Source organism: Agelaius tricolor, unplaced genomic scaffold (assembly GCF_023055355.1).
Source record: "Agelaius tricolor isolate 1412-34295 unplaced genomic scaffold, bAgeTri1.0.p SCAF_29, whole genome shotgun sequence".
NCBI classification, from domain to species: Eukaryota; Metazoa; Chordata; class Aves; order Passeriformes; family Icteridae; genus Agelaius; species Agelaius tricolor.
Window position 1 is genome coordinate 7,689,814 of NW_027269289.1, and position 14,134 is coordinate 7,703,947.

Here is a 14,134-nt window from a genome sequence, read left to right on the forward strand (position 1 = left end):
TCTCTCCAATCCATTTCTTGTCCAAAGTCCCTCTCCAGCTCTCCCGGAGCCCCTTTAGGCGCTGGACGGGGCTCTGAGCTCTCCCTGGAGCTTCTCTCCTGCAGGCTGGACACCCCAGCAGTGTCCGGAGCAGAGGCGCCCCATCCCCCTGAGCATCCCCGTGCCTTCCTCTGGGGGGATCTGGGAGCCGCCGGGGGCCGGGCCGTGCTGGCCGCGCCCCCGCCGCTGCCCGCGCCCCCCGCCCCGCAGGCGCCGCCCCCGCCCCGCCCGCCCGCTCCCCTTTGTGCGGCAGCCCCGCTCCGCTCCGCGCTCCGCTCCGCTCCCCCGGCACCGCCCGGAGCCGCGGGGCCAGCCCGGCCCGGCCCGGCTCCGCCCGGCCCTGCTCAGGTGGGTGCGGCCGCCGAGGGGTCTGGGGGAGGTGGGGAGGGAACGGGGGGCTCGGGGTGCGCCCGGCAGCGCCGCTCGGGGTGCCCGCTCGGGGGTGCGAGCCCCGGTACCGGCGTGCGGGACCGAGCCCCAGCCCGCTGCCAGCGACCCCGCCCCGCTGCCCCGGGGCATCGCCCCTCGCCGCCCGCATCCTGGCCCCGGCGGCTGCCATGGCAACGCCGGGTACCGCGCTTTCCCTCATCCCACCGTTGCCCTGGTTACCAGCCCCCCGTGCTGGGGAGGGGATGCCCCGGCGGACCCCGCCCGCGACCACCGCGGGGAGAGCCGGGCACGGGCGGTGCTCCGCAGGGCTGGGGGGAACCGGGGATCCCGGGGAGATCCCGGGGAGCGGGGGGATCCCGGGGAGCCGGGGGATCCCGCTCTCGCAGCCCTTGGCAGCGCTCCGGCTCCTGTTGTTCCGTGTTGTAGTAACACCGTGCGTAAACAGCCGAGCGCTCAGCCCGGGGAGGCGTACGGAGGGAGGAAGGGAAGAGCAGCGTGGCGTGTCTCTCAGGGTGTGTAATTAATGCTTCCAAAGAAACGGATTTTGGAGTCCATGTGGTGGAACTTGGATCTTGCAGGGATATTTCTGTGGGAGGGAAAGTGACAGGTGGTTTGTGTGGATGTGAACGAGCAGCGTGAAGGAGCAGCCTCTCCTCTCGGGGAAAGCCGTGTGTGGATTGGAATGGAGCACCCATTTTGGCAAGCCCGCAGCGCTCCGAGACGCTGGTGGGTCCCGCTGGGATTTTCAGTCCAGCTGGGCGGTTTTGCTCCCAGTTTGAAACAAAGACGAACCTGGAGAATCCCTGCACAACCGGCCCACGGTTCCAAGGCGGAGTGAAGAGTTGAGCTGCCAGCATGGAGTGCCATGGCTGCCAAGCCAGGCCACCTGTGGAACCTGCTGGAGAATATCCTGTGAGTCTGCCTGCACCTGCCCCCCAGCAGCCTCATGGCTCACGCTCACCTGGAAATTTTATCTGCTTTGTCTCAACGTGCCCGTTCAGGTAAAACATGGTGGGGAGCCACAGCTGTGCTGGGTGTGGAGGGCACTCCCTGGCACAGCAAACCAGCAGCTCTGTGTCCAGCTGCTCCCCCGTGTTTGCCTTTCAGGCTGGTTGTGTGTTTGCAAGGTGTAACAAGGCTGCTGAGCTCTGCAGCTGTTGTGTCCCTGAGCATGGAGGTGTCCTGTCCTGTCCCAGCCAGGGGCTGTGCCAGCTGCCCACCACTCTGTGCTGGGGCAGTGCTGCTGGGCACTGCTGCCTGCCTTGTGCTCACGGTGGTGACAGCAGAGGAGAGAAGGGAGAAAATGTCTGCTCTGATGTGCTGCAGAGCGTGGCCCTGCTGTGGTACCCAGCACACCCAGGAGCCTCAGACAGCTTCTTGCTGCTCTGCTAGGCTGTTGTGATGGTCTGGGGCACTCCCACCACCAGGATCCTCCAGGGAATCCTTCCTTTGTCTCATCTGTGGGATTCTTGTGGCTGATGCCCCTGCAGAGCTGGGCTCATTCAGCTGGTGTGTGGCCAAACAAGGGTGTGGTGGGTCCAGGCAGGTGCACGGTCAGGTTTACAGCCCTTGGTTATCTGCAAATCAAATAAGGAGGGATCAGGAGTAGCAGACTCTTGTGGGAGGTGATGCTTTGTACCTGCTGGGTTCCCTGGCCAGGCAGCCTGGAGCTCAGCAGGGTTTGCCCCAGCGAAGGATTGGCCTCGCTGCCTCATTGGGGTGTCCTTGGGGGGCTGGGGACTGTGCTGAGCCCCACATGGCCAGGCAGCCTTGCCTGAGGCTCCTCAATGGTTTAGGGTCAGTTCCATGAGGCTGGAAGAAGCCCTGCAGGAGGCCAGAGGAGTTCTGGGGTACAGGTGAGGGTGGTGTGCTCAGAGGCACCCCAAACCAGCAGAAGAGACAATCAGACTGCAGTAAAGCGTGTCTCCCAGCCAGGCAGCCTCTGAATCAGCACCAGATTTGGGAAGGGCCATCCACACTGGAATGGCGAGGGCTGGAAATCTCCTCTCCTCTCTCATTTAGCAGCACGAGGCACAACAACAGGCACATTAATAGGCAGATTGATGCTGACGTGAAATGGCAGAAGAGCCCATCTATGCAGAGCTGGAAATGTCCATTCACACATGCACGCTCTTAAACGCCCCGGGCAACGGAGCGCTGCTGTCACGGTCTGGGGGGCTTTGCACAGAAACCAGAGATTTTAACTGGCTCTGATCTTCGGGAGATGCCCTGAGGACTCCTGACGGAAGGCGGAGGCTGTGCTGTGATGGCTGAGACTTGACAGGGCAGAGCCACGCAAAACAATGGAAAGGAAAAGGGGACTTGGAGATCCAACGGCGGCGTTACAAATTCACCTGCCTTGCTCTGGCAAGATTTGCTGCGCTGCAGAGAGCTGGGCCGGGCAGGAGAGACTGGGTCTGTCTGCCTGGATTTGCTGCTCCTCTCCCTGGCCCGGGCTCCGTGCACGCACACCCACCAAGCCAGCGGGGCTGGGACGGAGGGATCCTGCAGAGGAGGAGGCCGAGGAGGAGCCGTGGCTGTGCTCAGCACAGAGGGAGCGGTGGCTGTGCGTGTGGCAGGGCTGTGAATCATCCGCCGGCTCGCGTGGGCGCGGGCGGCTCCCTGCTCCTGGTGCCAGGGTGTCACCCTGCCCTGTCACCCTGCCCTGGTGCCACTGCTGGCTGACCTGGCAGGGGGAACTCACCCCTACCGTGGGGCAGGCCCAGCCCTGGCTGCCTCTGGCAGCACTGGGTTAATGCCCCAATGTGACGGTGTTCACAGGGGCGCCAGGATGAGGGAAGAGATGAGAATGTTGACTCCGTGTTTCAGAAGGCTGATTTATTATTTTATGATATATATTATATTAAAACTGTAGTAAAAGAATAAAAGAAATGATTTCATCTGAAGGCTGGCTAAGAATAGAAAAAGAAAGAATGAAAAACAAAGGTTTGTATCTCGGACAGAGTCCGAGCTAGCTGGACTGTGATTGGCCATTAATTAGAAACAACCACACGAGCCCAATCCCAGATGCACCTGTTGCATTCCACAGCAGCAGATAACCATTGTTTGCATTTCATTTCTGAGGCCTCTCAGCTTCTCAGGAGGAAAAATCCTAAGGAAAGGATTTTTCAGAAAATGTGTCTGTGACACCCCAACCCACCCTCACGCACATCCTCCGTGTACTTCCTCACTCTGTGGGGCTGCTTCCTGCCCCCTGAGCCTCCCACAAGTTCCTGCTGCCTCCTCCTGCCACCGGCCCTTGTGTGGGGATAAGGATGGTGGGAAGGTTTCTGGTATCCCTCAGGAAGCAGCAGGCTGAGCCGGGATGAGAGGGAAGGCGAGTTCTGGACGCTGCTGCTCGGCTCCGGCGCTGCTCCGCCTCTCTCCGTGTTTCACCGGATCTCGCAGTTTTAACAGGAAACCCCCTTGTTTTGGTTGAGTCACAGGCATTGCCACTGCCCGTGCTGACTCCAAACTTTGTGTCACCACTGGGGAGGAAACAAGGAGAGATCTGGGCTGTGGGACGTGGCAGCTGCTGTTTTCCTCTCCTTTCCTGTGCCAAGGCGCAGCTGGAGTCAGCATGAGGCGAGGCAGGAGCGGGGAGAGCGGCAAACCCTCGGCACTGCTCGCTCTTCTCACTTTATTTCAGCTTCAGGAAGAGGTGGGTGGGCCAGCTTGGAGCAACCCAAAAAACCTGTGGCTCTTTGCAAGGCATATGCTCCCTTGGAGGCGAGCTGGGCTCGTTTGCGCTGCGCGGCGCCGTGTTTGCCTTCGGAGCAGGGACACTGCCAACCCTGGCGGCTCCCTCGTGCAGAGATAAGGCTGAGCGCAGGCAAGTGTGTGAATTCTAGGAACTGAGAGGGAAAAACAAAGAACATATGTGTGCTGCGTGCTTGGCTCGGCCCCGCAGCGAACTCCGCCGCGCTGCGTGCGAGGAGCCAAACGCTGAGCAAAGGGCTGGGGAGGGTGTGCATGGCTGGGCAGGGCCCGGTGCCACGTGGAGGGGCTCAGGGCAGGAAATAACACAAAATTCCCCCAGTGCGTTCTTCAGGGAACGAGCCAGTAGCAGGCAAATAGCAGCAAAACAGTAAAAATCTGGTGAATGATTTGTTTGAGAAATACGGGAGCCAATTAATATTGATCACAGCACGAGAGCTGGGTCACAGCCCCTGTGCACACACAGAGCCCTCGTAGGGTAAAGTGAGTGATTTTGCAGCTTCCAACGCGAGAGAAGGGGCATGTGCAGCTCGCAGTGACTGTGTCACCAGCTGCGGGCTCTTTGTGTGCGTTCCTCAGAGCTGGTAATTACCCCGAAATCTGCATCTCAGCAAACGAGGGGGTTTGTCTGCCCCGCGCTCACAATGGCCCGGCAGCTGCAGCAGAGGGGGATGAAACCCTGCAGTGTTCGGGTAAACACTTCGCCTTGGGAATGCACAACGTGGGAGGGAGGGACGGGAGTTACCCTGGGCTGCCGCTGGCTCTGATGAGCACGGCGGGGTCTGGGGGGGTCGCTGGGACTCCCAGCCCTGCGGGCGCTCTGGGAGCTGCTGGGGCCGGCTCTGGTGGGCCCTGCCGAGCCTGCTCCGTGCCAGTGCGGGAGCGTGGAGCACAAACTGCGGGAAGGGGCCGTGGCAGGGTCTGGGGGACCCCGGCCGGGCTGGGCTGGGCTGGAGCTTGCAGCGGAATCAGGTCAGGCTCCGCAGGGGCTGCGAGGAGCGGGACTCTGCCTCGTCAGCGAGCTGAATTCCTGCCGTGCAGGGCCCCTTCCTTATCGGCACTAATCCAGCGCGGCAGCTGCGGCAGCTCCGGAGCACTCAGGGCTCCCGATAACCTCCCTGGCAGTCCCGAGCCCTTTCCGTGCTCCCGACCATGTATGGGCACCCAGCCCGGCACGGGGCACGGGGTGAGCGCCTGGCACCGCAGGCAGAGCCCCGGGGAGCCGTGGGGACACGGAGACAGCGGCCAGCCTGGCACCATCCCGCTCCGAGGGGCTGCATCACCCCAGCCCTCTCCTGCCGGGTGTCCCCCCGCAGAAAACCGGGTCTGCAGCGCCCCGTGCCAGCGGCAGGACCGGGAGCAGCTCTCCCCTGTCCCCTGGGGCTGCAGGAGGGATGCTGCGGCCGGCTGCGGGTAGCGATGCCCACCCTGCCCATCCCAGGTGCAGCTGGGGACATTGGGGACGTGTCCCCCTGCCCGAGCTGGCACGGAGCGTCACAGCCCGGCCACAGCGTCCTCAGAGCCTGGGAGAAAGGTCCGAGCTCCGGCCGGGTGTCCCCGGTGAAGGGACAGACACAGGAGGGGACACCGAGATTATTTAGATTATTTATGGCCTCTCCTTGCTGCTGCGGGGAGCCCGGGGGGCGAGCGTGTCTTTGAGCTCAGTCCCACCAGGGCCACTGGCCTCATTGCGGGGCTGTAATTGCTCTGCTAATTGGGACAGATCATCACCAGGGGCCGGCTCGGGGCTGACGGCCGGGTGCCGTGCCCAGAGGAGCCCTGGGATGCTCCAAAGCAATGAAGTTTTAAGAGCAGATGTAGGAAGAGCAAACTAAAATTGTTCTTCTTGCCTCTTCGTCCGTGGTGTCTCTTAAGTCTTCTTGAGAAAGTTTTTAATTGAAGCGAAAACCACATTAAAAAAATAATAATCCCAAGTGCGAATGGAGCCTGTCCCAGTTTAGAGGCTGGAAATATTCAGCAAACTGGTTAAGTGATGCCAACTTCTCCCAAAGACAGCGGGATTTAGGCTTGAGTGTTTCGGCAAACTAGGGTAACTGTAAATCCAGCCTCTTTTTTTTTAATATCTTTGTCTCTGCGGAGGTTTAGGTTGAATATTAGGAAAAGGTTCTTCCCCCAGAGGGTGCTGGCACTGCCCAGGCTCCCCAGGGAATGGGCACAAAGGCTGCCAGAACTCCAGGAGCATTTGGACAGTGCTGCCAGGGATGCCCAGGGGGGAATTGTTGGGCTGTTGGCCCCATTGCCTGCAGAGCAAACTTGAGACCGCACTGAGATTTATGCCAAGTGGAAATGGTCGAAAATGCATCCAAAAAAAGTCTGTCTGGCTGCTCGAGCCCTTCCCTGCCTGCCTTTGAACTGCTGGGCTGGCACGGCGCTGGCACCCTGGGTGTTTCCTAGCACCAGCCTGGCTCTCCCCATGGCACGGGCTGGCCCTGCCTGCCCACACAGCCAGCCTTGGGCCTTGGGCTGTCTGCAGCTCCCCCGTGCTCCCTGGCCTTGTCCCAGCGGCCTCCTGAGGCCTCTGGTGCTGACGCCCTCTCTCCCCTCTCTCGCAGCAGCCATGGAGGCAGTGCTCATCTTCCTGTGCTCCCTGCTGGTGCCCGCAGCCCTGGCGGACGGTAGGTGCCCGTGCTGCCCCCCACACCTCAGGAACGGGCTGGGGAAGCCCTGGAGCAGCATCCACACGGACCCAAGGGGCTGGAGGGGGTGTGGGCAGCAGCCATGGGAGCCCAGAGTTTGTGAGGAGCTGTCAGGGCTCAGCCAGGGGCTCACTCACCTCACCCCCCCTTGTCTGCTCATTTCCAGTGGCCACCCAGGAGAAGGAGGAGGAGGATCCCTTCAACTATGGTGAGTGAGTGTGGCTGAGCCTGGGGGTGGCTGTGGGTGTGCCGTGGGCAGCAGAGAGCTGTCCCCTCCCTGAAGGCAGCAGGAATGAGCCCTGTGTGTCCCCTCCAGACTACCAGAGCCTGAGGATCGGGGGGCTGGTGTTCGCCGTGGTCCTGTTCACCGTGGGCATTCTCCTCATCCTCAGTGAGTCGGGGAGGTGGTGGGTGCTGGGCTGGCAGGTGGGGCTGCAGGGGCTGTTCCTGTGGTGGGAAAGGCCCCATCCCATTCCCCCTTGGGCCACGCTCACCTGGCTTCTCTCCCCTTGCAGGCAGGAGGTGCAGGTGCAGTTTCAAGCAGAAGCCCAGGTGAGTGAGGGCAGCCTGGTGGGGAACACCTCCCTTGGAAAGCCCCTCTGGATCCTCCTGGGCTCTGTCTCACAGCTGGCAGAGGGGCTGCACTCTCTGGGTGTCCCTTTGGGGTGCCCAAACTGGGGGAGCAGCTCTGCCTGCTCCTCCTGCACCTTCCTGGCCACCCCAGCCCCGGGTGGGGCTCAGGTCCCAGCTGCCCTCATTGTGCTCCTCTCCTTGCAGGGCTCCAGGGGACGAGGAGGCTCAGGCAGAGAACCTGATCACCTCGAACGGTAAGGTCACTGTCCTGTGGTCACTGTGCCACCTCCCCCTGCCACAGCCTCCTCCCAGTGCTGGGCAGGCACCACAAACCCCTCTGCTCTTGCCCTTGCAGCAACGGCGGCACAGAAGGCAGAGAACTGAGCAGGAGCCAATGCTGTGAGTCCAGGCCAGGCTGGGTGGGGAGTCGGGATGGGAGGGACAGCTGGGGCTGCCTGTGGGGTGACTGTGGGGCTCTGAGCAGACCAGTGGGACTGGGCAGCTCTGCATCCCTGGGATGGGCTGGGGGTGAGCACTGGTGGGGTCCACAGCAGGGAAACTCAGTGCTGGTGAGGTCCTGAGAGTCCACAGGCAGCCCAGCAGGAAAAGGAAGCATCTGTCCGGATTTTCCCTTGTGTTACACTTCCTTTTCTGCTGCTTCTCCACCCCTGAGTGGTTTTGGTTTTAGGGTGTTGGGAAAGCTGGGTGTGAACTCCTCACCCTGAGCTCCCTGACCTCCTGGGCTGTGTCCTGCTGTGGAGAGGGGGGAGGCTGGAGCCTGACCATGGCAGCAGCGTGGGGAAAGCCTGACCATGGCAGCAGCGTGGGGAAAGCCTGACCCCTGCTCTGCTCCCCACGCAGAGCCAGAGACCCCAGGAGGGACACCCAGAGCGCAGATGCCCGCAGCCTGTGAGGAGACTGAAATCCCAGCAGCAGGAACCTCTCAGGAGACGCGGGGCTGCCGTGTCCGTGTCCCCCTCTGTGCTCCAGCACCGGCTCTCTGTCCCTAACCCCACTAAACTCTGCTCACCGTCCTCTCTGCCTCCCGTGGTGTGCAACGTTGCTGTGAGATGATCCTTACCTCTAGGGCTAGTTGTTGCTGGTGTTGTAATCGTGACTTTCTCCTCACCCTTCTCGTGCTGTGGTGTGGTTCAGGCTCTGTGGGACTGGCAGGTAGCTGCCCTTTGGGGTGCCCTCCACGCCTGGGGACAGGGAGCTGTGGCTCAGGGACCCCCGTTCCCTGCCCGGGGCCAGCAGCACAGCCCCCCTGGCTTCGGGCAGGGCCTGGGGACCTGCAGTGCCCTGGGGACCTGCCCAGCCATTTCAGGGCCACCCGTCCCCATTTCAGCAATAACCCCCTGCATGCCCCAGCCTAAAAACAGCCATGGTGGGGGCTGAGCCAGGCAGGGACCTCCCATGGCTCAGCCCTCCTCGCTGGGGTCACTGGGTGCTGGATTCAGGGCTGAAGGGAGCTCTCCTGCCTCTCCTGCTTGGCACTCCCTGCCAAGGTGTTGTTTCTGTCCCTGGTCAGACCTGTGGCACACTGATTTAAGTGTGAGGCAAGGCCATGAGGGCAGAGGAGCCCGGGAGGTCCCCAGCACGGTGACACCGTGGGTGAGGGCAGCAGCACAGCAGTGACCTCCCTGACCAGCACAAAGCAGCTCCTGCCCGTGAGCCAGGGCTGGGTGGGTGGCACAGTCTGAGGGCTAAAGGGAACCAGAGATCCTGTCTGTGCTTGTCCCTGGCACAGAAGGGGCAGTGGCGTCTCCTCCTGGTGCTCCCTGCCCCTGCTGGCGCCTTGTCACCCCCCGTGCCACCCGTGTCAGTGCTGTGTGTTGTCCCGTGGTGGTTCCGTGTCACCCCCGTGCCAGCTGTCCCCTCTCCCCATGGAGCAGCAGCGAGTGGCACTCAGTGATCCTCGGGGCTTTTGCACACCTGAGCTTGCACTGTGACAACGTGCTGAGCCCAGAGGTCATTGTCACCCTGTGTCCTCTCATGGGTCAGAGGCAAACCTGTGATTTTTGGCTCCTCCCCATGTCCATGGGCAGGTTAAACCTCGGCTGGGGCTGGGGACTGCCAGCTTGGGTGGGGCAGCAGTGGGGGGGTCCCCAGGGCCTCACTGAAACCCCTCAGGGTGCCATCCCCACACTGGGAAGGGGGTCCTGTCCCCCAGGACGGTTTTGGGAGGAGTTTCTGCTGTGCCCATCCCACTGTGGTGGCCCTGCCTCCAGCGTGCTCTGTGTCCCTGCATGCTTGGCATCACTTGGTGGCACCGGGAAGCTCTGTCCCATCTGTGCCAGGCAGAGGGGCCGTGTCTCTCGTGTTGTGTCCCTTCCCTCCGTCCTGGCTGTTGCAGAGAGCTCCCGGGCAGGGCAGACCCCGGCCCAGCCCCCGAGTGTCACGGTGTGTGTCCCGGTGCTGTCCCTAGTGTGCCGTCGGTGTTACCACGAAACAAAGAGCTCCCTGTGGTGTGTAAAATGGCCAAACCCTGACTGTTGTAAAATAAACTGAGCTATTGTGTCTCCTTTTAAATAGGCGAGTGTGCTGCTGTGCTGGAGGGCTGGTGTGCTCTGTGCTGTGACCTAAGGGGAAAGGAATAAAATATCGTTTCTATCGGTGCCTGCCTGCCTTGTCTCGAGGGCCGTGGCGTTCCCAGGGCAGCCTGGCAGCTTCCCACGCCGTCCCAGGGTCAGGGGAGCAGGGGCAGCGCCCTGGGCAGCACAGCCGGGCTTGGTGCCGGCCGAGCCCCCTCCTGCTCCCTCTGCGGCTCAGCAGAGCCGGAGCCCGTGGGAAGGGAGCGCGGGGGCGCGGCCGCGGACGCTTTTGTCCCTGGGCTTTTGGGAGCCGCCGTGTCCGGCTGCTGCTGGCGTGGCCACCGACACATTTGTCCCTCGGTTTTTTGGGAGCCGCCGTGTCGGGCTGCTAGAGGGGCAGCTACAGACACTTTTGTCCCTCGGTTTTTTGAGAGCCGCTGTGTCAGACTGCTGGGGTGCGGCTACGGACACTTTTGTCCCTCGGTTTTTTGGAGCCGCCGTGTCGGGCTGCTAGAGGGGCAGCTACAGACACATTTGTCCCTCGGTTTTTTGAGAGCCGCTGTGTTCAGCTGCTGGGGGCACGGCCGCGGACACTTTTGTCCCTCGGTTTTTTGGGAGCCGCCGTGTCCAGCTGCTGGGGGCACGGCCGTGGACACTTCGGCTGCGGACACTTTTGTCCCTCGGTTTTTGGGAGCCGCCGTGTCGCGCTGCTGGCGCGCCGCTCCGGCGGATGCTGAGCGCTGCCAGGGCACGGTGACAGCGGTGACAGCGGTGACAGCGGAGCCGCTGTGACGGCCCCACCTGGGCCAGCGCCCTCCTGGGGCTTGGCTGCGCCCCGTGGCACCGGGGCCGGGCTGCCGGGGGCTCCGGGGCTCTGCCAGCCCTGCCGAGGGGAGCGTCCCTCGGGGCCGGCTCCCCCCCGGCCGGGTTAATCGGCTTGTGCGCGTGACTCCCGCTCGCCGATGGCGAGATTAGAGCAAACTGGATTGCACAGCCCTGCTGGCAGCCGGCCACGCCGGGCCCGGGGCTGGCACCGCCCGGGGAGGGGCGCGGCATCCCGGTGCCCACCGCCCGCAGGGATGCGCCACGGCCATCGCGGGGCTGCGGTGCTGCCAGGCCCGGGAGGGCTCGGAGCTGGCACGGAGGGGCTGGCCCGGCCGAGGGGGGACACCCTCGGTGCCAGGCTGGCGAGACGGGCCGCGCTGCCCGCTCCTGCCCAGCAAAAGGCGGTCGCAGCCTGTGCTTGAGCCCATCCCTCGGCCGGTCCCCGCGGCAGGAGGTGAAGCCCGGCAGGGCGGACAATGGGAACGGGAGGCAGGGCCGCGACAAGGACGCGCAGCTCGGGGCGCCCAGCCCTCCCCACGGCTGGCACGGTGGGTGCTGCCCCTGCCCTTCCCTCCCCTCCCTCTTTGCCAAAGGCGGGCGGGAGCCCTGTGCCTCCCCTCGTGACTGCGATAAACATTACACCGAGGCCATTAATGTTTAATGAGGTTTGTCTCCCAATTAATGCGCGTTCCCGTGGGTGCCCACTCGCAGAGCGAGGCGCCCGCCGGAGCGACGACACGCCGAGGCCATGGGTGACGGTAAGGACAGCCACCTCCGCGGGGACACCTCCCTGCAGCAGCAGCAGCGCCCGTCCCTCCCACCGAGAGCGGGGGAAGCTCTCGGTGAGCATTTGGGGTGGGGTTGGATGCTCAGAGCTCCACAGCCCCGTGGCACATCAGGGACAGCCGGCGTTTGGCTTCTCCGGGGGTGATTTCTCCTTGCAGCTGCTCCCGGCAGAGGGCTGAGCAGTCAGGTAAGGCGGCAGGAGCGGTGACACGGTGACGAGCTCGGTGACACCGAGGGGTTGTTGGGGCGCATCTGGTGCGAGGTGTGAGCCCCAGGGCTTGTTCAGTCTGAGCTCTGAGGGGACAGAGCCGTGGCTGGAGTCCTGCAGGCAGCGGCACTTCCCGAGGGCAGTGGAGCTGGGTCCCTGCCTGCAGCTGCACCTGGAGCATCCTAAAAGTGCAGCCTGCAGTGCATCCCGTGAATCTGCCCAGGATCCTGCAATTTGTCCAGTATCCTGCAAGTGCAGCCTGCAGTGCATCCCGTGAATCTGCCCAGGATCCTGCAATTTGTCCAGTATCCTGCAAGTGCATCCCGTGAATTTGCCCAGGATGTGAAAGCTCCCGGGGTGAGACCCAGGCGTTTCCTGGCTCAGCTGCGTGCCAAGGAGGTCACAGCACTGTCACTTGCAGTCCTCGGTCCTGGTCTCTCCCATCTCCTCTCTGTGAGGACGTGGCTCTCACTGGAGTTTCTCCTCTTTTCAGAGCACGTGCCCGAGCAGGGCCAGGACAGGTTCAGCTACGGTGAGTGTGTGCCCGGGGCTGGGGCAGGGGCACGGGCAGCTCCTGCCGCTCCGCCGTGGGCTCTGCCAGAGGCTCAGGCTGGCCTGACACCTCCTGGCCGTGCTCCTCCCCAGACTATGACACCATCCGCAACGGGGGGCTCATCTTCGCCGTCGTGGCTTTTGTGATCGGGCTCCTCATCATCCTCAGTAAGTGCCTGGGCGGGTCGGACACCCCTGGGCTCTGCTCCGTGCTCCACTCAGCCCCTGCTGTGGCCGGGAGGGGGCTGGGGGTCACCAGCCCTGCCCCACAGCAGCAGGGTGGGCACAGCCTGCCCCCGGCGCTGCCTGGGAACTTTCCATCCAGGCACGCTCCCAGCACAGGGCGAGTTGGGAGGGAGACCACGTAAATATTTTGTGTTTCCCTGCCAGCACCCGGGCTTCAGAGGGAAGGTCACTCATTAAAAATAGCAGAGAAAACTCTGACATTTCCAGAGAGGGGAGCCAGCTTTCCCAGAGCCCTCCAACCTCAGCAGCTCCCAGACTGAGCCGGTGCTCAGTGTCAGCACTGTGGCCCTGCCAGGGTGCTCTGGCACCGCTTTGTGCAGGGCAGCCATGGTCACAGCTGCTGCAGGGATGGTACTCACTCATTTTAGGGCAAAAAACCATGGAAACCAGCAGCACTTGCAATCATGGGGCAGCCTGGGGAGCCTGTGGGCAGTGCCAGGGCTGCAGGGGTGGCTGTGATGGGTGGGGGGAGGCTCAGCCTCAGTCGCTCCTCTCACCCCCAGGCCAGCGGTTCCACTGCGGAGGGAGGAAGAAGAGGAGGTGGGTACTGGGGTTTCCTCTCTGCTGCCTGTTCCAGTCCTGCCAGCTGACAGGGCCGGGGTCCAGCCCCTGTTCCCCCCTCTCTCAGCCACGTTGCCCAGTGTAACACTTCTCCCTTTGGTTTTTGCTCCACAGACAAGGGAACGAGGACGAGCTGTAGGTGCAGGTAGGAGCTCCCTGTGCTGGGCAGCGATGCTCTGGGGTACTCGTGCTCCAGGGAGCTGCTCCTGGGGAGTCTGTCCCGGGAGGAGAGGGGCTGGGGCACGCTGGCCATGTCGCCCTCCCTCTCTCCAGCCCCAGAGCTGCAATGCCCCCATGGAAGCAGAGCTCCAGCCGAAGCCCAGCAGTCCTGGCCACCCCGCTCCAGTGGATCCATTACCCCGCAGGGCCAGAAGGCAAATTACCCTCGTGCTTCCCCCTCTCTTAGACCCAGCGAGAGTTTCTTGGCTAATAAAGTTCAAGCTCTGAGAGGTTCAACTGCGTGCCCGAGGCGTTTGAATCGCCCACTCTCCTGGCCCTGCTCCAATCCCTTTTCTGCCCTGCAGACACAGGAAAAGCTCCCGCAGCCCGAGGCACGGGGCAGCCGCCTCCGCCCTGGCTCTGCTCCCGATGTTTCTTCTCCCAGCTGCGGGTCCTGGATCCTGCGGCACCTCCCTTTCCCTTGGGATGCCCAGGCAGCAGCTGGCAGCACCGCGGGGCTCTTTGTGTGCTCCTGTCTGGCCGGGATGGGGTTAATCCTCTCCCTGGCAGCCCTGGCGGTGCTGGGCTCTGTGCTGGGAGCTGGGGAGGTGTTGGGAGCGCTCCAGTGCTGGCTCCTGCTGCTCCCACAGCAGCGCTGTCCCTGGGATGGGCAGGGTCCCGGCAGGGGCAGGGCCGCACAGCCCCAAAGTGACCAAAGGGACATTGCAGAGCAGGGATGTGACACCTGCGCAGGTGGAGAAGAAAAGGGAAAGGAGGAGGAAGGGGGATGCTCGGGAGTTACGTTTGCCTCACAGAACAATCCCGACTCCCCAGCAAGGGTTGGGCATCGCCTGCAGAGGGCAAGCGGAGAATTTCAGCTTCTGCGT

At 63.0% G+C, this 14,134-nt stretch overlaps 2 protein-coding genes across 3 annotated transcripts; both read left to right on the plus strand.

Annotated features, from left to right (window-relative positions):
• Positions 1 to 268: 268 nt before the first annotated feature.
• Positions 269 to 9,908, plus strand: FXYD6 (FXYD domain containing ion transport regulator 6). 2 transcript variants are annotated; one of them, XM_071449531.1, is made up of 8 exons: positions 269 to 387; positions 6,720 to 6,782; positions 6,970 to 7,011; positions 7,120 to 7,194; positions 7,319 to 7,355; positions 7,581 to 7,630; positions 7,732 to 7,775; positions 8,238 to 9,908. In XM_071449531.1, the coding sequence occupies exons 2-7, from the start codon at positions 6,725 to 6,727 to the stop codon at positions 7,758 to 7,760; spliced, it is 291 nt and encodes a 96-aa protein (XP_071305632.1). In that variant the 5' UTR covers positions 269 to 387; positions 6,720 to 6,724; the 3' UTR covers positions 7,761 to 7,775; positions 8,238 to 9,908. The 2 variants fall into 2 exon arrangements, with proteins under 2 accessions (XP_071305632.1, XP_071305631.1); XM_071449530.1 differs by having other exon boundaries at positions 6,723 to 6,782.
• A 1,472-nt stretch (positions 9,909 to 11,380) lies between these two features.
• FXYD2 (FXYD domain containing ion transport regulator 2) lies at positions 11,381 to 13,544 on the plus strand. Its single transcript, XM_071449532.1, is given in 7 exon segments — positions 11,381 to 11,464; positions 11,466 to 11,493; positions 12,223 to 12,261; positions 12,375 to 12,449; positions 13,031 to 13,067; positions 13,203 to 13,233; positions 13,362 to 13,544. Coding segments are annotated over 6 exon segments (273 nt in total). The 5' UTR covers positions 11,381 to 11,395; the 3' UTR covers positions 13,228 to 13,233; positions 13,362 to 13,544.
• Positions 13,545 to 14,134: the final 590 nt, after the last annotated feature.

Bases quoted from the DNA above. Each gene is read 5' to 3' on its own strand.
- FXYD6 (XM_071449531.1), top strand. From the start codon at position 6,725: ATGGAGGCAGTGCTCATCTTCCTGTGCTCCCTGCTGGTGCCCGCAGCC. The intron at 7,012-7,119 runs GTGAGTGAGTGT...TGTCCCCTCCAG, and splicing joins GGAGGATCCCTTCAACTATG to ACTACCAGAGCCTGAGGATC. The intron at 7,195-7,318 runs GTGAGTCGGGGA...CTCCCCTTGCAG, and splicing joins GGGCATTCTCCTCATCCTCA to GCAGGAGGTGCAGGTGCAGT.